At 40.0% G+C, this 25,781-nt stretch overlaps 2 protein-coding genes across 3 annotated transcripts in view; one reads left to right on the top strand and one right to left on the bottom strand.

Annotated features, from left to right (window-relative positions):
• Positions 1–25,781, bottom strand: part of LOC109041209 (uncharacterized) — a 40,184-nt gene that overhangs the window by 9,841 nt on the left and 4,562 nt on the right. The window lies entirely within an intron of this gene.
• LOC109041210 (uncharacterized) lies at positions 1,839–25,417 on the top strand. 2 transcript variants are annotated; one of them, XM_019057465.2, is made up of 9 exons: positions 1,839–2,147; positions 7,468–7,623; positions 15,112–15,237; positions 16,308–16,439; positions 18,341–18,538; positions 19,681–19,828; positions 20,485–20,695; positions 22,303–22,501; positions 24,570–25,417. In XM_019057465.2, the coding sequence occupies exons 1-9, from the start codon at positions 1,902–1,904 to the stop codon at positions 24,795–24,797; spliced, it is 1,644 nt and encodes a 547-aa protein (XP_018913010.2). In that variant the 5' UTR covers positions 1,839–1,901; the 3' UTR covers positions 24,798–25,417. The 2 variants fall into 2 exon arrangements, with proteins under 2 accessions (XP_018913010.2, XP_072158806.1); XM_072302705.1 differs by having other exon boundaries at positions 1,839–2,151.

Below are 25,781 nucleotides of genomic sequence, written 5' to 3'. Positions count from 1 at the left end.
GAGGGGACTTTCGAGGGAATAACAGTTTTCGAAAGTGATGACTTCGAAATGGACGACATTTTGCAATTTGGAACTATAAATTCTGGCTCTTCTGGAAAAACACTTATGTGCATAGGGAAACTAATGGCACATACGTTGTTTTTAAACCGGGCTAGAATTTATAGTTCCAAATTGCAAAATGTAGTCCAAATATTCACGAGCCTCCCTGAAAAGTCGTATTTAGACAATTTGGCAACATCTGACGGCTTATACTGTGCTCTTCCTGAATACGGCAGCATTACGATCGGGACATTCGGGCGCTGGTCAAATTCACCCGATAAAATTTATATTTCTGAGGAAATTTAAGATATTTTTCTTGAAAATTTTGAGGTAAATTCGATGGAATCGAAAATAAAATTTTCTGAAGAAAATTAATGTAAACGTTTTTCATCAAAGGGAATTTAGGACGTCTAAAGGCGCACGCGGCGTTCTCCCTCATCACGGGAGCAATACGATGGAGATGGAGTGCTAGACTGCCGTAACTGCCATGCTACGGAAGAACGCCGTATGAACCAGGCGTTGCCAAATTACCTTCAAAAAAAGACGAATTTACTAAGAAAATTTAATATATTTTTTTTTTTCAAATTTTTCGGACGATTTTGTGTGCAATTCAATTTAAAATACCTGAAAATTTCAAGGAAAGCATGCATGACTTCCTTAGAGGGAAAGGCAACTCTCGAAAGTCCATACGCCGTTTTTCTTCAACACGAGAGCAATAATGCCGTGCTGAGGAGAAACGCCGCATGAACATTCGAGAGTTACCAAATTTCCTACGATAAAAGGCTTATTTTTGAGGAAAATTATGAGTAATTTTCCTTGAAATTTTCAAAAGTTTTAGATCAAATTACGAACAAAATTATCTGAGAAATTGGTAGAAAAATATTCAAAAAAAATTCTGAAAATTCGCGATTTGCCAGGAGAAATTTGGCAACGCCTGAAGGCTCATGCGGCGTTCTTCCTTAGCACGGCAGAATATGCTTGAGTGCTGGAGTGCTAGGCCTGGTCTCCACGAGCCGTTTCACGAGATTTGTCCCAGGGAAAAATCCCACTTACGAAGTTGGGAAAAATATTGAGTTAATCAATATTTTTCCCAGTACCAAGTATGGTACTTGTATCCCTAGGACCCACTGAGAGAAGAAGAAGAAGTGAAAACGAATTGTGCGATATTTTATTCATTACTGCATTGATCATGTTTGTTTAGTTAAAATAATGTGTCTAATTGTCAATTGAGTGCAATTATTATTTTAATCCCGGTTAAATACTCGACTATAACTAATTTATCTTCCCGCGCAAACTAGTCGCAGGACTGTATAAGCCCCGTCCCGTGGAGACGGTAACTGGGAAAAATCCCAGAAGTTTCATTCCTGCGATTCGAACTTGGGACAAATCCCATGAAAACGTCCCGTGGAGACAAGGCCTAAGCAACTCGTGAAAATTGTCAATTTTTCCCTGACTTTAAGCTGTTTTTGGTCAAATTCCCTGACTTTTCCAGGTTTTCCGGAGCACTTTTTTTCCCCTGACTTTTCCAGGTTTTCCCTGAATTCCCTGACCGTGGCAACCCTGATATTCAAAAAAAATTCTGAAAATTCGCGATTTGCCAGGAGAAATTTGGCAACGCCTGAAGGCTCATACGGCGTTCTTCCTTAGCACGGCAGAATATGCTTGAGTGCTGGAGTGCTAGGCGCAAGTGAGGGGCTCCGTCAAGCGACAGAGTAGCCCGGGGGGAGGGGGAGGGGGTTAGGAGGATGCTGGGCGCTGGCGGCGAGTACGGATAGGGGCATTTTCGGGATGACCGCGCTAGGGGACGGGCGGAAGAGGAGCCTCTGTGCAGGAGCCTGGCTTGGGGCAGTCGAGCGAGCGATATGGGTGGGGACGGCCGGACCCGGCCCCATCAGACCAGTTCCGCGCCTCCGTTCTCGTGCTTTTCCCCGTTCGAGTTTTCCCGCTTTCCCGGGCTCCCGGCTTTTCCGCTTTCCGGGCTCGCGGTGATCCTGGTCACGCTGGCCGGCTCGGTGACCATGAGGAACGACGCCAGGCTCGCCAAGCCGGACCCTCCCGCCTTCAAGCCCCCCGGCCCGACCATCCCCGGCCCCGCCACCGACGCCTTGGTAGGTAGGCAAATTTCTCAACTTTCTTCCTTTTCAGTGCTCTCATTTTCTTGTTATCAAACGATCCCGAAATAATTCCCATTTCCGGAAACATATTCCGAGTTGCCAAAGTTACGAGACAGCGCTGGAAAAAAAAACACATTGGATCTAGGGTCCGGACTCTTGAAAACATTGACAAGAAAAAGGACTCATGATTCAATCAGATTTAAGCTTAAATCAAGAACCAAGCCTCTTAATTTAAGCGGATTTCGTTTTGATCCAAGTAAAAATCCGATTGAATCAAGAGTATTTTTTCTTGTCAATGTTTTCAAGAGTCTGGACTCTAGATCCAATGTGTTTTTTTTTTTTTTTTTCCAGTGCAAAAAAGGGTAGGATTTTCTTCTTGAAATGAAAAATGACCAGGAAATCCGCTCAAATTAAGAAGCTTGGTTCTTGATTTAAGCTTAAATCTGATTGAACCAAGAGTATTTTTTCTTGTCGATGTTTTAAAGAGTCTGGACTCGAGATACAATGTGTTTTTTTCCAGTGCTCGGATTTAGTCCCGAGGATCGTCAAATTTGATCAAAAAGTCCCTAAATTTTATCAAATAAATGGTCAAATTAGCGAAAAGCTGCAAATTTCGAGGAAATTCCGAAAATAGCTGAAAATTCCGGGGATTCAGAAGGAAATGGGGAAATGGCAGCACCGTAATGCTTTTCTATGTGTGTGTCTTATCCGAAAATCAGGGTTGCATGTCCGGAGAATAAGCTCCCAAAAAGTTCCCTCTTCTCTCAAAAAGCCACCGTCGAGGGTTCTAGGTACTTTACCGATAAAATCGGGCACCAAGAACGAGAATTTCCTGATATAAAGATCAGGCAATCTCCAGAAACGTTCCGAAAAATTCTGCAAAATGTGGGCGATTACTTGTGGCAATGATCGCGATAAATAGCAATTTTATCGGTTGTTCATCGAGATTATATCGAGATATTATCGCATTAAAAATCGCGATATATGGCGATTAAATCGCTACATATCGCAATTTTTGGTTCGATAAAATCGTGATCAACTTTCGTCGATAAAATCGAGATTAGATCGCCATTTATCGCGATTTTTATTTCGAAAATATCGCGGTAATTTGTCGGGCGATAAACGCGCGATTTTATCGCGATAAGATCGAGGATAATCGTTCAGATGTTGATGATCTTGGCGATTTTATCGCCGATAAAATCGTAATATATAGCGATTTTTCCGTTGAGAAATGCTACTTGGGATGTGCGTATTGTCCGAAAATCAGGGTTGCATGTCCAGGGAAAAAGCTCCCAAAAATTTCCCTATTCATACGTGGTTTTCTCCTAAAATTTTCCTGGAAAATTATCACTGAGATCCTTACCCGGGGTTTTGATTGAAACGGGACTAAAATGAAACCTCATAAAGGAAAAAGCTTGTATAGTAAAATTTAATGCTTGAGTTCAAAAGTGGTTTAGGCGATACAGTAATACAAAGCTTACATTTCTAGTATCTCTATATGCTGCACCTATATTTAGCATCAATTAATACTGAAAATGGAAAATTGTTGATGCTGTAACGCCAAATACATTTTTCAGCTCAAGCTACACACAACTTTTACCAGAAGCTTGTATCATCATAAAAGGTTCTATGTTAGCCGAAATAGTCAATGAAATCCCAAATACCTGAGAAGGCCAGAAAAATACTCTTTTATGGGAGGTTCTTTCCAATTTCCCTGCGCGGAGAAAGAAAACTCAGTCCATAAGGCACTTCAAAGTTTTCTGCCCAGTTGCTTGAATTTTTTGGGTATAAGGAACCCGTTTCGGTTCAGATGAAAACACATTATTTTTACGGAGAACTTCGGTTATTTTTACCGATTTGAGTTCCTTCGACCAGAAACCTAGTTTACCTGAGCCAAAAACTTCGGTACCCTATGCGAGCCGAAATTTCGACATTGCGACACACGGAAAAAAATTCTCGGCGTTTTTACCAAGGTCCAGTAAAATTACCGAGAAAGTTCAATAATTTTACCGAGATTTCTCGGTAAAATTACCAATTCCATAAATGGTAATTTTACCAAGAAAAAACTGGGATCAAATAGAACCCTGAATTCTTGGTAATTTTGCCCTTTTTTTAGTAAATACACCGAGATTTTTTTTTCAGTGCAAAGTTTTTTCTCCGTTTAACTTTTCGCTGATCGAACCAAAAAAAATACCTGGCTACTTACGTCATGACACCCAGATATTCCATTGATAGGTATTCCTAAATTTTTCTTTAGGTACTTCTCATACCTCCTATCATCGCCTCCCGGGAGTAATCCTGCTCTCAGAGCACCACCTCCCTTATCCCCTACTCCAAATAAGAAAATCCTGACTACGAGTGTGAGAGTTCTCTGAGTTTTCCGTGATTTTCTTTAGCTTCACCGTAATAAAAAATGACTGACTCCGAAGGACAAAAAGTTTCTGTGTGTGAAGAGACAGAGTCTCTTCCTAGTTTGACCGAATAAGTTTGAACTAAACCAGGATTCTCTGACATTTTAGAGAAAATAAAATTCACGTTAAACTAAAGAAGAACTCTTTGCCATGTCTTGTTCCTAGAAAGACACTTAAAAAAAAAAAAATCGCAATTGTGGTCAAAATTTCTTGACTTTCTTCAAACTTTTTCGGTTTTCTGTGATTTTCCAACTTTTCCCCTCTCATACACTTGCAACCGTTCAGAGTTCACTTTTAGACATGTAAAGTTCATGTCTCTCTTTCCGTGTCTTAGTCAGTTTGTGCAGTTCTCTAAACGGAACTAAGCGCCATAGAGGGAGGAAGCGGGTTGGATTGGCGAGTGCTGCGGACCGCGGAGCTCATTCCGTCAGTGGCGTGACGTGAAGGATCGATTATCGATATCTCGCCATTTGAAGCTATGGTAAAGAATCGATTACTAAGGTGTTCGCTGCGAACACCCTGATAATCGACTTTTTTTCATAGGTTTGAGTGGCGTATCAATCGGTATATCGCAAAGCACGCCACGCCACTGCATTCCGTCCCAAGCTCACAATTCTTTTCCATGGCGCTTAGTTCCGTTTAACAGAGAGCGCTATCCGTGATTCTAAAATCCTCGAAGGGACCTCAAATTGGCGCTTAGTTCCGTTCTGCAGAAACAAGTCCAAATCTAAATTCCCGGCGTTTTCTTCCAAAGCTCCCGGCAGGGACAGCAATTAGTACTTGGCTTTCTTAGGAAGTCGAAACTAAAAATTTTCGAGTGGTACTTGCTGTAAAATGCCAAAAGTTCCTGTGCTCTCTGTGGTTTTTTCCGCCAAATGACACTACTGGTTGGGCCCCTGTCGCTGAGACCCCAACCATTGTTCACTGAAAAAACTAAAAGTCTATCCTAGGGTTTGATAAAAAGCACTGTCTCGAATATCTTGCATTGGGAACTAATCGTTGAAACATGATAACTTTAATATTTTAGGAAGCCTTGTTTCATTAATTTACTTTTTTTTTAACCTGTGGGTACGTAAAAATGCTGAGATATTTTTCTGTTTTTTATAAATCGGACAAATTGAGACTCAATAGTTGTCTTAAAGACAAACTACATATAATGGAAGATCTCACGATTGCTTCATTAGCCCATCAAAACGGATGAAATACAGAATCTCATGCAATAAATGTCGGGTTCGATTCCCGGCCAGGCGACCCGAGTTTGATAGTCTCTAACAAGGGTTGCCTCGGACTGGTTCAATAGGGACGGAGGAGGGTTGGGACTTAAAGCGCAGGATTAGCCCTTGTGGGCTACTTGAAGTAGAAAAAAAAATAAAAAAAAATGTAAAAAAATAAAGTCTATTCTCTTAAAAATTATTCAATTTATCAATGAGGTGCGCTAATTTTCAAAAAAATTTGGGGAAGAATCATGGACCGCACTCTTGCTGAAGGGGCACTCCACATCTCAGACACCCCCCCCCCCCCCACCGGTCACGGTGCGTCCTGTGTCATCCTTACATTACCAATCCTCATCCTAAGGAGGCCAATGTTTACGTCTGCCTTGCACGATTCTAAAGTTCAATGAAAGAAGGACATAAAAGGAATTGGGGGTAGGGGGGCGGCAGGGGGGGGGGGGGGCTTAGTGAATAATTCCGAGTTAAGAGATCAACTGCCACTCCACAAGAGCTCTCGAGCAATATCAATAAACGTGTACATCACATAAGTTTGTTTAAGCTCTGCCCGCGGATAAAAATACAGAGTACTCAGGAGAATGAACAAACCAACTTTTTGGTCAAAATTTGATCCGACGCCAACTTGACGTGAGAGCACTTTTTCCCGGTGCAAAAATCAATCTGGACTAGGAGCACCGTGCACGTTAAATGAGAAAACAATAACAAGACCGAAATAGAATGCGCTCCTTGTAAACAAATGCAGTCAGTTCTTTCAATTTGCAAGGAGATACTGGAAAAAGCGTTGACCCTCTCTAATGCTGGTTAGTTTCACTTCACTATTTTTGGCCCAATTAGACGCTGGGAGCAGAGCAATAAAATTTCAAGCGGCTATATGATTCATTAATTTTAACAAGAGTTAAAGGGCACGACGACACACGAGCTGGGCGCGATTTTCGGTGAATCGTCTTTTCATTTGCTTCTCGTTTACTTTCAATTGAAAATTGAGCTTCCTTTTAAGAAAAGAAGGATAAAAATAGAATTTTTTTTTAGTTTTTAAATTACATATTGAACATTTTTGAGGAGCTGTAGATTCATTATGAATATACATACGTTGTCCGAAAAATAACAAAACTGACTATGGTAAGTTGGGCAGCAAGCAATTCTGCCATGCTAAGGAAAAATGCCGTAGGAACATTCGAGAGTTGACACTTTTTTCCCTGGATAAAAAGTATATTTTTGAGGAATGTTGTGCGTTTTTTTCCTTGAATTTTTGATTTTTTGGATTAAATTGTGTGCGAAATTTTCTGAAAAATTCGGGGGAAAATATTCACAATTTTCCCAGTAAATAATTTTTTATTGGATGAAATATGGCAACGCTTGATGGTTCATACGACGTTCTTCCTTATCACGGCAGAATTGAACCGTGGTCAAAAATTTAAGATAGAATAACTTTTAAGAAAAACCCTTTAAGCTGGACTCACTTGTTACAAAAATGAAAAATTTATGAGAGTCTTACAAGAAAAGGGGGAAAACTGGATCTTTCCTCCATTTTTTACGAAAAAATTTCAAGCCGAAAGCTCACTTTCAGTAATCCGTTACCTTCGAGTTCGGGGGTAAGTCTTCAGTTATTTCGTGGGCTTCGGTTAACGTTTGGCAACGTTGAAAATTTATGCGTACTCTCGTCTACTGTTCTAGGTGGAGGAGCAGCTGCGAAATTTGGACGGGATCCGAAAAAGCGCGGCAAAGTGCGAGCTTAGCCTGGAGCACATTGGGCGCAAGTTGGAGGGCATCGAGTTCCGGCTGTCGCGTCTGGACGCCACCGTGCAACAGCGCATGGACAAAATGAATGGGGTAATTGTCGCGTTACATGGACTGAATACATCTAACGGCACTGAATTCGCGATACCGGATTATAAGAGTTAGAAAATCTGCACTTAGATAAAATATCATAGGATGACTTGCGAGAGCTTAAGAGGACATGTAGTCATAGTTAGGTGGTCAACGCGAAGTAAGTTTCTTAGCTCATGCCGTAGGGCACGTAGGGCTAGAAAAGTAAATTTCAGGCTGCATTTTATCAGCCATCTGGGGCACAGATGAAACAAATATAAAGAAATGTGATGGTGCTTCTGAGTGTACCAACATCAGGACCATGAGTTTTCCTGCACTGGAAAAAAAAACACATTGGATCTAGAGTCCAGACTCTTGAAACATTGACAAGAAAAAGGACTCTTGATTCAATCAGATTTAAGCTTAAATCAAAAGGAAATCCGCTTAAATTAAGAGGCTTGGTTCTTGATTTAAGCTTAAATCTGATTGAATCAAGAGTATTTTTTCTTGTCGATGTTTTTAAGAGTCTGGACTCAAGATCCAATGTGTTTTTTCTTTCCAGTGTCAGTGGATAAGTGTATCTGCAGATGAACTATGAAGAAATGATTCCTTATTGCAAGCTACGGTCAAAATAAGACATGATACCACTAAAGCGATTCTCTCTTGAGATCCGATTCTATTACCTCTTAATACATTTGAAGAAGCAAAACTGCAAATGTTACCTGGGGGAATTTCGGGGCTTAGACACTAAATTGTACAGTCAGAATGACATTTTAGACTCTGGTGGGACATTCCGTCGCTTGGGTGACAAAAGGGCGTAACTGCACTTTGCGAGAAACCCTATTGTCCAAAAGTCTTAGCGCTTTCCTGGGCTCTCTTTAAGTGCATAGTTACGCCCTTCTGTCAGCCAAGCGACGATTTAAGGGATAAAAATCTTAATCTCTGGTTAAAATTCAAAGTAACAAGGTGATGGAACGGTTCTCAATCCACACCATTGTGAGGGAAAATCAAAACTTGAAAAACCAAAAATCAGAGGTAAATATACAAAATTTTGTAGTTAAATTTTGGCAGATGCTCAAGGTACACGGCAAATACCGAGAGGTTGGACGATACCAAGAAGTGATAGAACCAGACCTCGAATAGGTGTAGTTTAAATATAATTAGATTTAAACAATACAGCATAACCTTTTCCAATGGTTCTAGTGAAAATAAATCGTAACTTATCCTGTCGTGCTAGGAAAGAATGCGCTATAAGCCCTGGAACGCAGCAAAATTTTCATTGATGAAATGAGAATATTCTAGGGAAATTGTTCACATTTTTTGTTCGAAATTTACTAATAATACTACGGATCAAAAGCGAGTAAAATTTACCAATTTTTTCAATTTTTGAGATAATTTTATTAGTGAGTATCCGAAAATTTCGAAGACAAACATTCTGAACTATACTCAAAATTAACTATTTTATCGGTGAAAATTCGAAAACATTCGGATGTTCCTACCGCGTTTTTACTCACATCCGTATCTCATGAACTGTACTCTCTGATACGCCAGTCTGAATTCGTCTATTTTCACGGGGTAATTCCGGGGAGCATCCCGTAAAAGTTTGAGGGTATATCGAGGTCCTTAAATGTTGATCAAATGCAAAACGGTTCTGCAATTTTTGTTTTATTACAAATTGATCCCATTTGGTGAATGGGCTTGTTAGTTTTGAAATTCATCATTCTGATGTACTGAAATGATCCGCACAATGGTATTGTATTGAAAATAACTTCATGCACGCATGTTCAACTTTCTGCATGCATCAGGTCACTTCAGCATACCTAACTGAATAGCCGGATCTACGCGTCAGTCCATTCGTCTTGAGTTTAACCAGAACTCCTAAAGTTTTTGGTCCCGCCTGATTGTAAGCGACAACTCTTTTAAAAGCCCCTTCATCAATTTTCTCTCACAATTCAAAGCTATCGGTCATTAATCATTGATTAAGAACAGAGCCCCCTTGAATAGGAATAAAACTTGACCAAAATCTATCGGCAGAAAAACTGCAACCTAGTAGCTTTGTTTTTATGCAAGCATGGTTGCCGCCTGTAAAAAATAATTCACTGATCTACGACGAAAAAATAGTTGATTCCAGACTAGCTGAGACTTTTTCAACAAGATCGGCAAGGGTGGAATTCGTGGCTGCCACTACGCAACAATCGCACTTGAACGGCTTAAGTGAATAAAAGCATTAACGACAGAGGAATCTCGTAGCACTTGGGTTCTTTTGTAATTGAGTCGTTCGATTGCGAGCTGATTTGCCGACGAACAAAAACCAGGCCGGCGTTTTCAGCGAAGCACAGATGGAATGGCATAGCTGCCTAGATCCTGAAATAAGCGGCTGATTTTGCGAAGGAATGACGCGAGCTTATGATGTTTTTGGCGGGCGATTGGCAATCGGCTCGATTGAGGGAAGACGGAAGGTTGGGGTCGCGCATGCCGGAGTCTTGACCGCGCGCCCTGCTCTAACTCAAAGTCATGTCCAGACTCTACTTGACACGAGAGAAATGGAGCTGGGGTCACTATCCAAGAGACGGATATCGACAGCTCATTAGAAACGTTGCTCTTGCTCGAGTAGTGTAAATGTTCCATACGCCGATGTCTTCCATGAAGGCGTTGCAAAATTTACAAACGCGAACAAAAGCTTGCACTGAAAAAAAACTCCGACCGTGGGAGCCGCAATTACGGCTATATAGACATACCGTCCGTTCCGAGCTCAAAGGCCGAAAATTCCGGATGCTGGAGCCGTAGCTTCGGCCTCTGAACCCGGAGCAATCGAAGCTACGCCTACAGCACCCGGAATTTTTGGGCTTTGAGCCCGGAACGGACGGTATGTCTATATAGCCCGTAATTGCGGCTCCCACGGCCGGAGTTTTTTTTTCAGTGTGATCAGTCCTGATCAGTCCCTGACACATTTTGGTGAAATTCCCTGACAATTGAAGATATGCCGGATCCCAAGTAGCAGTAATCGCGATAAATAGCGATTTTATCGGTTGGTTATCGCGATTATATCGGTGGCAATACATCGAGATATAATCGCATTAAAAATTGCGAGATATCGGCGATTAAATCGCTACACATAGCGATTTTTGGTTCGATAAAATCGCGATCAATTTGCGTCGATATAATCGAAATTAAATCGCCATTTATCGCGATTTTTATTTCGAAAATATCGCGATAAATTGTCGAGCGATAAAATCGCGATTTTATTCCAACAAGATCGAGGATACTCGCTCAGATGTTGATGATCCTAGCGATTTTATCGCCGATGAAATCGCAAAATATCGCGATTTTTTCATTGAAAAATGCTACGTGGGATCGTGAAAAAGATACATAATCAATCATATGAAATCAACTCTAAAGCTCAAAAAAAGCTCTCAAAGTTGAGGCCGTAATGGAGGAGGTATCCCACGCTACCCTGTGAGTCCACCTCTATAACTGGTCAAACTCTCTATGCAAAGTTAAGGAGCAAATACATTAGCAAGGTTACCGTGTTTTCAGATTTAGAGTCCCCAAATAAGTGGCAACCCTATTAATGTATTTGCTCCCTATCTTTGCGTGGAGAGTTTGCCTTGATAGAGTTGACTCTGAGGGTAGCTCGGGATATCCTCTACATGACAGCCTCAACTTAGAGAGCTTTCTTCGAGCTTTGGAGTTGAGTTCAGAGAAAACCAATGACACCATCGTGTTTTTCGCGAAATTTTACGTGCGTGCAAGTACTTTAATCGCAAATTCCTCACGCATGCAAGAGCTCCAATCAGTCATGGACATCTATTCTCCGAAAAATCGGCTGAATTCGAAAAAAATACATGGTTTTCGATTTTCCATGTTGTTTTCCATAGTGAATTCAAAAGTGGTCGTCGGGTGTATCCCGGGTAACATTTTTCAACGGAGAAATCGCGATATTTTTAAATTAAGTTGCGATTCTTTTACGACTTTTTGGCGATAAAATCGCTAGGGTTATCAACGTCTGAGCGATTACCCTCAATCTTGTCGCAATATTATCTCTATAAAATCGCGTTTGATAAAATCGAAATTAATCTCAATTTATCGCGATTTTCGTTCGATAATATTGCGATAAATCGCCGTCGATGAAATCGCGATTTTATTGCAAATTTTTGTGATAAAATCGCAATTTTTAATTCGGTAATATTGCAATAAATCGACGTCCATAAAATCGCAATACGTTCTCCGATCAAATCGCAACTTATCTCGATCACTACTACTTGCGTGATTTGATTGGCTGAAAAAAGCGCGGGAAGATCTGGTGGTCAGTTGGTCACGCACTTTTCCTATTCAATGCGGACTCTCATTTCTCTTTGATGCCCACCTTGATGGATAGCTAATCTGCCGTACTGAGGAAAAACGCCGTATGAACATTCGAGAGTTGCCAAATTCCTCTTAGAAAATAGTTATTTTTGAAGAAAGCTATGACTATTTCTCCTTGAAATTTTCAGGAACTTTAGGTGAAATTGCGAACAAAATTGTCGGAAAAATTGGAGGAAAAATCTTTACACATTTTCCCGAAAATTGGTGATTTACCGAAGAAAATTTGGCAACGCCCGAAGGTTCATACGGCGTTTTTCCTTAGCACAGCACTGGCGTGCTAAGGAAAAACGCCGTATGAACCTTCAGGCGTTGCCAAATGTCCTTTCATAGACCGCGAATTTTCTGGTAAACTTGTGAATATTTTCCTCCCAATTTTTCAGATCATTTTTTTCACAATTTCACCTGAAGATTCTGAAAATTTCAAGGAAAAACATTCATAACTTTCTTCAAAAATGAACATTTCATCGAAGTAAATTTGGCAACTCTCGAATGTTCATACGGCGTTCTTCCTTAGCACGGCAGAGCAGTAATGGGCTGGGGATTCGGGGACATATGCGAGTGACCCTCGGGCTACGATACACGGGACGAGCATATGTGGTGCGGGCTGACTCTTGGCTCCGGGACGGGACGGGAGCTTGGCGTACGTGAAAACAATCGGCGAGGATAGGGCCCGGGCCATAGGGGTGGAGTGGGATTGGGGCCCCGCGGGAAGTGGGGGCGACACCCAGGGATCCGCGCTCACAATGACGGCTCTCGCGCCACGGCTAATTGGGTGAATTCTCCGAGCCCATAAATCATCAATTAACATCTCCAATTAAAAAAAACGACAATAATGAGAACGTAGGCCCGAGCTCCCCGCGGCCCCGAGAGCCCGCCTCTCGTCCGCGCTCCAACCCCGATCCCTGGACCCTGCCGGGGATGCTGCCCCTGGCCGAGAGGGTGGCGAGGGTGCTTCCCAGTACTCCCTAGCGTCCCTTTATACTGAGAGTCAAGACAATGTGAATCCATTTCTGATTGGTTCCCGTATTTTAGACCTTCACAGTGTCACAAACGGGAATGAAGATTAAATTTTCACAGATTGCAAAGATTATAATCTGGAATGGATCAGGGAATTCCGGGTTCGGCAAGGAACAAACGGAATGAGAGAAAGAACGGAGAGGGGAATTTGAGAATGGGCCGATCAAAGATCACAAAAAACGTTGAATTTCTGTAATCTTTATTCCCGTTTGTGACTCCATGAGGGGGTGTCGTCTTGACTCTCAGTGTATAGGGATTCTAGAACTCCGAGCTGAGGAAAAACGCCGTACGAGCCTGCAGGAGTTGCCAAATTTTCCTCGATAAAACACGAATTTCCTCGTCAACTTGTGAGTATTTTTCTTCCGATTTTTCAGACAAGTTTGCTCGCAATTCTACCGAAAAGTCCTGAAAATTTCAAGGGAAAATATTCGCAAGTTTCCTCGAAAATTAACATTTTATCGAAGGAAATGTGGCAACTCTCGAGTATTCATACAGCGCTCTTCCTTAGCACGTCAGAGTACTCCCGTGCTAAGGAAAAACGCCGTTTGAGCCTGCAGGGGTTGCCAAATTTCCCCTAATAACACAGTTATTTTTTAGAAAAGTTATGATAGGGTTGCCACAGAATGAAGTAAATGAAATTCCCTGAAATTCCCTGAAATTCCCTTGATTTCCCTGACACATCTTGGTAAAATTTCCTGGTAATTGTAGATATGCCAGATGTTTAAAAAGACATAATTTCAATTAGTTTTCACGCAAAATCTATTGGTTGAAACGTCAAACTTATAGTTTAGAAAGCAAATAAAGGTGATTTGAAAATTTTTCCCCGACAATTCCAGGTTTCCCCTGACTTTTTAAAATTCCCTGACATTTCCCGGCATTCCCTGACTGTCACAACCCTGCCCTCATAACACAGTTATTTTTGAGGAAAGTTACGAATATTTTTCCTTGAAATGTTCACATATACTTTTAATCAAACTGCGAGTGAAATTCTCTGAAATATTGGGGAGGGGGGAGGGGAGAATCCAACAGTTTCCTTAAAAATTAGTATTTTATCGGAGGAAATTTGGCAACGCCTGGAGGCTCTTACGGCGTTTTTCCTTAGCACGGCAGAGTAGCGTGGCATGCCTTGTGATATATGTAGATTGATCTGTCATTTAAGCCAAGGGAAAGGATCGATAAACAGGGTGCTCGCAACCAACACCTTAACAATCGATTCTTACCACAGCTTCAAATGGGGGGAAATATCGATAGTCCATCATTCACCGCCGCGCCAGCCGTGCCGAGGAAAAACGCTCTATGAGCACCCGAAGAATGCCAAACTTCCCCCGATACATTATTTATTTTTGAGGGAAGTTATGAATATCGCCGGTGAAACTATCAGACCAGGTATCTCGGTTCGCGACGTTGCAAACGTCCTATCATACTTTATTATTTCGTCGCCTACCTGACATAAAGGCGTAACTACATTCTGCAATGAACCGTGTCTTCCGTACAATGCAATGCTTTTCCGGGCTCATCTCAATGTGTAGTTACGCCCTCATGTCAGACAAGCGACGATTTATAAGGAAAACTACTTAACGTCAATTTTTGAAAATGACCGTGATTTTTCTCTGTTCTTCTACTTATTTCTCATTCCTTCTTTTCCTTCCTCTCTCATGAACCGGAAAGCATATACTACAAAATTTGAATAACTTGAGGCGATTTTAACAAAAGTTATCGTGTTTACACTAAATACACCGATAGAAACCGTCGTACTATCACATGGGGGATGATACCACTATTCGACCACATAGGAGCTTGTGTTGCCTAGACAAACAATTGAAGGCAAACTGACACGACAAGACGTTTAAGTAAACTCTTCCCGTTTGGTAAAAAGCTCCTGTATGTGTGTGTACCCTTTCGACGATACCACTATTCGACCACGCGGGAGCTCGTGTTGCCTACACCAGAATTGTAGGCGAACTGACAGGACGTTAAAATCCCGTTTGGTAGAGATTCTTGAGTGTGCTTAGAGTAAACGTGTAATTTCACGACGATACAACTATTCCACTTCTTTCTCATTTTTTCTTTCTCTCTCTCTCTTACCATCTAGAATCGCATTAACGGTGACTTTGTTTCACATGATTTTAGACTTTCCTTAACAAAGCGCTGAAAGAGGACCTGGCTTTTGACCAACTCTCCCGAAAATTGGATGCACAGTATGAGAGAATAAGCAGAAAAATTGGATTTCTGGAAGCTGCAAACGACAGATTACAGGTGCGTAAACAGTCTCACGGATTTTCCCATGTTTTCCCTTCACTTTCATGTTTTAATTTAAAATTAATAGGACGCACTAAAATGCTGTAAAGAAAACATGATGAGGTTTCTCTTAAGATAAAAAACGTCAAGAAATAACGTACACTAGAACAAAAGTCGCTTAGATCTAGAGACCAGCCTCTTAAAAAACTTGATAAGAAATAATACTCTTGAATTAATGGTATTTTCGCTTGAACTCGAGAGCTAAGCCTCTTAATTTAGGCGGATTTCCTTTTGATTCAAGCAAAAATGCAACAGAGTCAGGAGTATTTTTTATTGTCAACTTTTTTAGGAGTCTGGACTTTAGAATCAAGAGACTTTTATCCCACCGATAGCTACGATTTGGAGATAAAATCTGAGCAATATCCACCATAAAATGTTGCGGACAACAATAAAACTCTTGCAAGCTCTCACCGCGCCCAACGAACGCTCCAAAAACAGTTCGTAGGATTCTCCGGCATAAAAATCGTGACGTCAGCACAAATTAAGAAGCTATAAAATCATTCTCTTTTTCGCTGTAAAAATTAACAGCAGCTGGAGGATCCCTTTGGAGCGAGAACATTGAAAATTATCTAGCCACCCAATTGCGCGCACACTCGTAAAAAATAAAATGCATCGGCCGGGCAATGAGTATTGGGTGTTGCCAGATTGGCTTTTTTCCTTTTTTTTCAGTGAAATATCACTTTCACGTGATTTCGAATAAGGATTCGTTGTTTAGAAATGATTTTCGGCAGGCAACGAGCATGCAAGTGAACAGGGTTGCCACAGAATTTGGAACAGAACATAATTGGAAAAAAAAACTAAAACCGCTGGAATTCCACAAATTCGTATAGGGCTGATCTGGGCCCTCACAAATCGGCACCCCTCCTTTTTGAAATTTTCCTCCGTATCAAAAATAAAATTCGGAAAAAGCAGAAGAAAAAAATTCGTTTTTGATAATCTCACGAATGCGTTTCTGAATTTAGGTTCATTCTGTTGTTGTAATTGTTGATACATTCCATATAAATTGACCCCTCTCTTTCCGATTTCAGACGGCATCCGATAGCATACAAAGTCGAATCGAACTCCAAGAGCGGAGCATCAAGACGGAGTTCTCGAACATCTCGGCCGCTCTGAACGAGACCAACCGTCACAGTTTGGAAACGCGAAACAAACTCATGCAAGTAATACATCTTACAGCGAGATACATACATGATTTATACACGTCTAACGACTCTTATATTGCGGGGACGGATTCAAGGCGAGGGGGGGGGGGGGGGGGTGTGTCAGTGGCTAAACATTTTCGAGTTCAACCGCGTTGTAAACAGCGGATAAAGTTTGATGACAAATGCATGGTGTCTAGTAACGGAGGATATACCAAAAAGCTCCATTATTCACGGTTGCATTATCCGAAAAGTGATGTCACATGCCACTGACTCGAACGAGCGAACGGAGAGATCTACTGGGCTGTAGTTTACACAGGGCTTAAGAAAGTACTGAAGGCCTTCTGGGGACGGGACGGCCAAAAGCGGTAAAAAAATAAAAAATGCGGCGATTAACGGTGTCCCAATGATGGTTTGGCATTCAAAATTCTGCCGAATTTTTAGACATTTTTTCGAGGGCATCAAAAATTTGACAAATTACTGTCAAAATTGAGACGGACTAATAACGGAGACAGTAGTGAAGACAGTACACTGGGAAAAAAACACATAGGATCTAGAGTCCAGATTCTTGAAAACATTGATAAGAAAACATACTCTTGATTCAATCGGATTTTTGCTTGAATTAAAACGAAGTCCGCTTAAATTAAGAGGCTTGGTTCTTGATTTAAGCTAGATTCTGATTGAATCAAGAGTACTTTTTCTTGTCGATGTTTTTAAGAGTCTGGACTCTAGATCCAATGTAGTCCAGGCGCCTGGTAGCTAAAAATGAGGCTACCTGGAATTTTGGGTACACAGCGATTTTTTTGGCTTACTTTATGTTTTTTGGGTCGCTGAATCCGAATCTGAAGTTTCCGCACGCGTATCTGGTGAGCATTTTCCGCTATTTTGAAAAAATGGCCTAAAAAGGCCTTTTTTTGCGGTTTTTTTTGATATAGCGGCTACGGATGAGGAAAAGTCCCGGATTTAGCTAATGTTTTGAATAGCTGACAAAATTTGGAAGAAAATGGTATATGAATATGCTAGGTTTGCTCAAAAATTGAGGAACCTCGGATTTCGGAACTTTAGAACGCTTCGGAACTTGGCTGACCGCGGCGCGGCAAGCCGGATCGCGCGTTGACGGGTGCGCCGCGAAAACGTGAATAGGCGCGATGTTCACGATGCTGTATCTTCCTCAATTTTTAAGCAAACCTAACATATGTATACACCATTTTCTTCCAAATTATGTCAGCTATTCAAAACATTAGCTAAATCCGGGACTTTTCCTCATCCGTGGCCGCTATATCAAAGAAACCGCAGAAAAAGGCCTTTTTAGGCCATTTTTTCAAAATAGCGGAAAATGCTCACCAGATACGCGTGCGGAAACTTCAGATTCGGATTCAGCGACCCAAAAAACATAAAGTAGGCCAAAAAAATCGCTGTGTACCCGAAATTCCAGGTAGACTTACCAGGCGCCTGGACTAATGTGTTTTTTTTCCAGTGTATGAAAAATGTTTCAATGAAGGCAGCTTCTCATTACAGGATTTTTCTTGAAGCGATACATTTGTCTGCGGGGGATGAAGGACATGAGGAAAGTCGGCGCTCCAAGTTGGAAAATACATGAAAAATTAGCCAAATTCGCTCAGTCTTCAAAATGAGAAAGATAATCTTTCAAATTTTGTTGAAATTATAAGATACTTCACGGTCCAAAAATGTCCCATACTATGAGTATGACTTGTTTACAAGGATTTTTTAAGTTAACACAAAAAAGAGGATATGTTGGTGGAGGGAAGACTTTAGCTTGTCAAAACTGAAAAGGTTGTGACAAAGATGACTTTTCCGAGGACAAGTCGATTTCAGATTCATTTATTTTTCAATGAGGAACCGAAGATTGTACAGAAAAAATTATGCTCTTGATTTGGCTCTAATTTTTCGTTTCATTACAGTCTTTCCAGAATTCAACACTGACTCAAGAAGAAAAACTGAAAGTAGCCATAAAAAATTTGGAGAGCAAAATCGGAAGTCCTAACTGTACTGTATCATCAATTGGTCCGAAGGATTCTACGAGAGGAACCAGCGGATCGAGTGATCAGCCACCCAGAAGAGAGGGCGGTGACAGTTTAGCAATGAATTTAATAAAAAAGGTAACCATCTCAAAATATTATTTTGATAAAATTTAGGATACATAGTACGTTACACGTGCACTACGATTCACCTGACGGCATACCTATACATACAATGATGTCGAATGTGTTAACCAAAAATAAAGAAGTTAATCGTACATCGACATCAGGCACGTAGCCAGAGGGGGGGCTTGGGGGGCTCAAGCCCCCTCCGAAAGCAACAAAAGGGGGGAAAAGTGAAGAAAAGGGGAGACAGAAAATACAAAAAGGCGAGAAAAGAGGAAGTTTGAACTTTCAAAATGCGTCGAAATCTATTTAAAATTTCACAAATTATCTAGATGCGTTGAATGCAACAATTTGAAGGTATCGAAGGCTGAAAGTAAGAATTGATACGTAATTTTTCGGCAGAAATTGATGGAAAATCTGCGTCGCGGAAGCCTCAGAATGCGTCCAAATAGAATCAAAATTTCAAAAATTTGCAGCCCCCCCCCCATCTGAACTGGGAGTTATTCCATGCCCCCCGAACTCCCCCTCAGCCGTGGAGGGAGGGCAGAACCCTACTCATCCCACTGAGCCCCCCTCGAAACAAAATCCTGGCTACGTGCCTGATCGACATACAACTCAAATTAGTTCTGGAAAATCAACTTAAACGAGGTCAAGATTGTTGACAATGCACCATGTAAGACGTTAGTTCAGCCTGATAGGCTACGAGTTTTTCTAGCATTCGACTGCTCAACTCGCAAAACGCGCATTTTTCACCGAAATCGGCCTATAGGCCAATGTTTAGGCCAGTGTTAGACCCGAAAACGATTAAATTATGATGCATTGGACTTCTGAGGGTACCAAAAATTCGAGGTCAGAGGTACACATCGACAGTGAAACTGCAGAGACATGTATCTCGATTTGCGGCGTTGCAAATCTCCTATCATACTATATTTTTTAAATGGAAAAATATTCGAAGTTGTTTCTAGAAATGACCGTGATTTTGTGTCTGTGTATGAAGAACAGTCTGTGATAATTTCGAGCATTTAAGTTGTTTTGATCTCCTTTGATAAAATAAAGTGAGTGGAGATTTTGAAACACCACAAACGAAGCCTGCGTTCCTGCAGTTTCATCGGCAATATGATATGATGCAAACACTAATAAAACAATATTTGTTTCAGGTGACGGCCTTGCATGATGAATTTAAGCGTCACGGTGACAGAGTGGAGTCATTATTACAAGAAACATTATCAATAGCCAATATCACTAAGAAGAAAATCGTACTGCTGTCGAATGAGCAAAGAGAGATGCAGAATGAATCTTCTCAAAGTGAGTAAATAAATACCGCAGTAAAAAAGGGAATGTTTTAGATACATTCATTGAATTAGCACTTAACTGATACCCTACTTTCTGCGATTGATATTATACCTATGGCTAAACCAAGGTTTGTTGGAGATGAGAATGGAAGGGGGATGGTGCAGGTACTTAGAAACCAGATGATGTCAACAGAGGCACGCTTTCCTTGGGAAAGAGGTCTTAAGAAATTTTCAAGTCGAAACTTTTGGCCAAACTTTGATCCTGATACACCCTGTGTCGCATGTCATGAACCAGGGTGTCAAGTTTTTTTTTTACGAGTATTTGGGAAAATCCTGATTTTCCCCGATTTTTGACTGATAAATCCTGATTTCATAATTTTTCCAAATCTTGATCAAATCCTAATTTTTTGCGGAGACAATTGGCGAATGTAATTTCACAAAAATAGCTCGATAAAAAAATCTGATCGGACGGCCGACTTTTCTCAAATCCTGATTTTACGACCGATTATTCCTCAAATCCTGAAGAAATCGGGACTAAATCCTGATTGACCACAAATCCTGATAGAATCTCGAAAATCGAGAAAATCCTGATACTAGACACCCTGTGAACAAATCAACTGCATTTAATGTTTGATCTTTCAACTACTAAATTCATTTCAACGACGACAGATTACATGGAGGTGGCGCTTGAAGCACTCTTAAATCTAGTGAAGAGGAGGATGAGTGAACTGGAAGAGCAGATCGAAACCAAGTCTCACGATCTGATGAACGCACAGCAATCGTTTACAAAAAGTTGCAACCGAATACAGGAAGACGAAGAACGAATAGAGCTTCGACTTACATTTGTACTAGAAAAAATTCTGGACACCTGTGACAACCGGTAATCTCGTCATTTCATTCTTAACAAAATGTTTCCATCACCCAAGTAGCAGTGATCGCGATAAATAGCGATTTTATCGGTTAGTTATCGCGATTATATTGGTGGCAAAAAATCGATATATTATCGCACTAAAAATTGCGATATATAGCGATTAAATTGCTACAATCGCAATTTTTGGCTAGATAAAATTGCGATCAATTTTCGTCGATACAATCGAAATTAAATCGCCGTTTATCGCGATTTTTAATTCGAAAATATTCCGATAAATCGCGATTTTATCCCGATAAGATCGAGGATAATCGCTCAGATGTTGACGATCCTATTGATTTTATCGGTGGTAAAATTGCAATATATCCCGATTTTTCCGTTGAAAAATGCTACTTGGGCACTGTTACTATTTGATAAGTTTAGTTGTTCCAGTTGATGCAGACTTGAAATCTTAATTTTCCAACCATACTCTTACGAAAATGCAGAAGCATCTGGGTATTTGAATAATCCTCGGATTGGACTACATTTTGCAATTAGGAGCTACGATTTCCGGCTCAGTTAAAAAACAACGCATGCGCCACTGTTTTCCCTGTAGACTTATATGTTTTTTAACGGATGAGCCAGAAATTGTAGTTCCTAATTGCGAAATGTAGTCCAATTGATATGCCTTGCTACCGCAGCTAAACTACGGCGGCTTTAATAATGAGAGGGATAAAATTCATTGGAATGTCACAGAGTTAATTCTTTTATCACTTGACACAAAGCAAATGAAAAAAATAATGGTGTTCCACGCTGAACTTTCTCTTGAGTAAAATTTAGTTTAAATGAATGGATATTCTAAGGATTATCAGGCTAAAATTTTTAAAGATTTTGTAGAGACTGATTGTCATTTCTCATCCCAAAGAGAGCAGTATATTACAGAAGGTAAAAGACAAAATGAAGAGTGACACGGTGTTTGTAAGTAACATCGTATTCCTGATCGAGAAAACCCCATCTAATTGACAGTATTTTCTTTTGGCAAGTAAGTAGGTATTTGGGAAACTATTTCACAAATCTTTGGAAACATTTGTGTACACTCGTTAAGTGAGAGAGGGCAAAATCATAAATTTTTTTTATTGAATCTTTCTTCATGCATGATGCTGTTTAATATAGAACACTGGGAAAAAAACACATTGGATCTAGAGTCCAAACTCTTGAAAACATCGACAAGAAAAAATGCTCTTGATTCAATCAGATTTAAGCTTAAATCAAGAACCAAGCCTCTTAATTTAAGCGGATTTCGTTTTGATTCGAGAAAAAATTCGATTGAATCAAGATAATTTTTTCTTGTCAATGTTTTCAAGAGTCTGGACTCTAGATCCAATGTGTTTTTTTTCCAGTGAAGTATACTGATGAGGAGGAATTCAGTGGGATCTGTAGCTCTCATCTAACCGTATGAGAGAAAATTGCATTAAAAGCTACAGGCTCGAAATACGCTATCAATTGCGGGCTCAGCTGGCAATCAAACCCTATCTCTGCTTTTTCTACTAAAATAATGAGTTGACCCTTTTAAAATAGAAAAAGGAAGATTTGGAAGAGTTTTTCAAATTGAGATTTTTGTTTTTGCTAAAATCTACCAGGAGTGTGGAGCTGAACGAGCAAGTTGAAAAGCTGGTGGAAGAACTTAAAACGCAAGGCAGAAATACGGCGAAGAATATTGCACACACGAATAGCCTAGTAGTGAGACTGGATGAGGAAACAAGCTCAAAAAATAAACACATTGAGGCTTCCCTAGCATTTGTCACCGACAGTAGTAATCAAATTCGAGCAGATATTCAGGTAAAAGTTAATTAGTAATACAAGAAAGAGAGCTGAAAACATATGTAAGGTAAAAATATGTCTAGGTATGTATGGGAAATCCCTTCATTGCAGTCCTGATTCCCAAGCCTAAGAAGCAGTGATGGCGATAAATAGCGATTTTATCGGTTGATTATCGCGATTATATCGGTGGCAATATATCGAGATATTATCGCATTAAAAATTGCAATATATGACGATTAAGTCGCTACACATCGTTATTTTTGATTCGATAAGATCGCGATCAATTTTTGTCAATAAAATTAAGATTAAATCGCCATTTCTCGCGATTTTTATTTCGAAAATATCGCGGCAAATTGCCAAGCGATAAAACCGCGATTTTACCCCGATAGGATCGAGGATATTCGCTCAGATGTTGATGGGCCTAGCGATTTTATCGCCGATAAAATTGCAGTATATCCCGATTTTTTCGTTGAAAATGATACTTGCGAGTTGGGTTTATGATTTCCACTCATATTTTTTTCCCCTTTTTGTACAAAACTTTTAGAAATCAGTCTTGAATGGACAAAAGAAACAAACAGGGCCAGATTTAGGGGGTCATGGGCCGCGGCCCATGGCGGCAAATTTAGGGGGCGGCAAATTTTGTAATTTTTTTCAAAAGTAGGTATCAATAAAAAATATCTGATCCAGAAAAAAAATTACAAACGAGAAAAGGCGAAAAAATCTCTCATTTCCCGAGAGTTAAAGTATAGTAATTTCTAATTTGTTCGTCTTTCGGTGATGCAAGAGATAGCACCTTTCATTAGTCTATTTGAGAGAGAAACCAAACACGCAATTTGGCCTGGAGCGGCGCGGCGCAGAGAGCAATGATGATGAAGACTTGAGATGGAAAGGAGAAGCCCTCGGCGCGCCGGTCAGCATGAAAGACATATTAGCGCCTACAAGACTCCATGAATACTTCACGCATTGCGTCAAACGTAGGGCGGTCAGCAGCGGTTGGCGTGAAACTCATAGTGCCTACGAGACTGCATAGATACTTCACGCATTGCGTCAAAAACAGTGCGGTCAGCAGCGGTCGACGTGAAACGCATAGCGCCTACAAGACTGTAGGAATACTTCACGCATTGCGCCAACCACAGTGCGGTTGGCACGGTGGCGGTAATTAAAATCATTAAACCGCATTCATGTTTATTCATTCATAATTTTTTTGTTCTTTTCTTAAAAATGAAAGGCCTCCTCCACACAGAGATATTTTTACGGAACTTAATTTTCGCGCAAAGTTCTGCGAACTTTTGCTAGTGTTGACAGGGCTTTCACAAAAAATGTGCCCAACACGAGTAAACGCGTCATATGCACCCCTCCTCCCCAAGTACGTTCACTTGGTGGTTTGTATCGATGTTTCAAAACGAATGAGAAGGGGCGGCAAAGTACAGGCGGCCTATGGGCGGCTAGTATGTAAATCCGGCCCTGGAAACAAACAGTGAACTCCAAAACAATGTGTTGATAAGGCTCGTCATTGACTCGTATATATCAACCTCATTAGTTTTCATTTACAGAGATTTTAGTGTAGGTAAGCAGCACATGAAGGGAATTCACGATCCAACACTGCGAGGTCAACCACGCACCTCCACGAGACCGTTTATTGAGAACGTCGAACGAGTTTAAGTTTTTTGATCTGCCACAAGCAAGAATAATTTTTCAAAAAAGTGAAATTTGGGAGCTAGACTATCCTCCATATTGAAAACCAAGTTTGTGATTCTCTATTTTCACCATAAATTTGTAATATGTGTACATTGAGGAGCCATCTTATCGAAGCTATTAATTTTCCCCTTCAAATAGGTACAGCCGAAATGTAAGCTATGTAAAGTTGAGAAGATCATTAAAAAAAAATAGAGATGAATTCTCACGCCACGAAATTTCTCACACACTATCTGGCCTAAAAAATCTTATTGATAAAATTTTGACTGGAATTTTGTAGATTACCTAACAGCTTCCTTTCATTAATTTTAACTATTTTACTGGAGAAGAGGATACCTATTGTCTTTATCTATATTACCATAATTTAAAGTCATGATGTTTCCTTAAACAGGATCTCCGCACAAACATGAATTTCCTCTTGAATGAAACTACTTGCACGAAAACAGACGGAGACAGTTTTGTGGATCATCTGGAATCTCAGGGCTCTGAGAGCTACGATAAACTCAGCGATGGCAGTGAAATGGCAGATGGAGAGGATTTCAGCGAGGAAGACGACAGTGAAAATGAATTTGACTCACACGATGTGATAAAAGAAGAGAAGATCAAGAAAAATATGTAGGTATGGTCAATTGAGCACAGCACAATATCGGCGATTTGAACGAAAAAAAGTAGAGAGAAAAAAAACGAGGAAATATTTTCTCTAACCGTTTTCTTGGTTTTCCATTTCTGATCATTTTAGGTAATTGCAAATTTTCATTGCCTCTTGACCAGAAAAAACACTGGCATTTCAATTAAAATCTACATTCCTTACAGACGAAGAATCCGCCATTCAAAGACCTGGATGAGTAGCAAATATTCAAAAATCTCTGTTTATCTTCTTGTTTCTTCAATTCAGATAAGCAGGTACTTGTAAATATTTGAATATTAGAATCGTATCACTTTCCTAAATCAAATTACGTGTTACTGATAATATTATGAGTGTTCCTCAAGACAAAAATGATTCTACTTCAAAGGAGTCATAATTATTGATTAGTGTGTTATCACGGCATTTCAATATGGTATTTGTATATTTTGTATGTAGCTAATAACTAAAGTTACCTAAATATTGTAATTTATTTTTACAATAGTTATCATTTGATATGAGATTTTCCTTGCAAATAAGTTTTTCCGGTGGTAATTGTAATATAAGTTCAAATTCTACGAATTCCATAGCAAATACAAGAATTAAAAAATATTCAATTGGAAAAATTATTTTAATTAAAATATTCTAACCAAAACATATTATTTTTCTGGCTGATGGTTCATTCTACAGGAAAGCTTTCAGGAAATTTTATGAAAATTTCATCAGTGAAATGCCTTTAACTTTGAGCATTGGTCAAATTTTGAATAATTTTCTATTTGCAAACATCGTGGTTAGATTGATTTGCAATTTAAATTTAGTTCTAATAATTAAAATTTGATACATTATTAAGGAGGAAAACAATATTGACAGCGGATAAAACTTTCATTTGTATTTTTAAATGATATTGCGTAAAAAACGTTTAAAAAGCACACTTCAGTTTGCATTTGGGATGAAATGAGCCAAATGATGCAAATTAACTGA

This window comes from Bemisia tabaci, chromosome 7 (assembly GCF_918797505.1).
Source record: "Bemisia tabaci chromosome 7, PGI_BMITA_v3".
Taxonomy (NCBI): Eukaryota; Metazoa; Arthropoda; class Insecta; order Hemiptera; family Aleyrodidae; genus Bemisia; species Bemisia tabaci.
The sequence above is the reverse complement of the archived record's forward strand: the minus strand, read 5'-3'. Positions and strand labels throughout refer to the sequence as shown.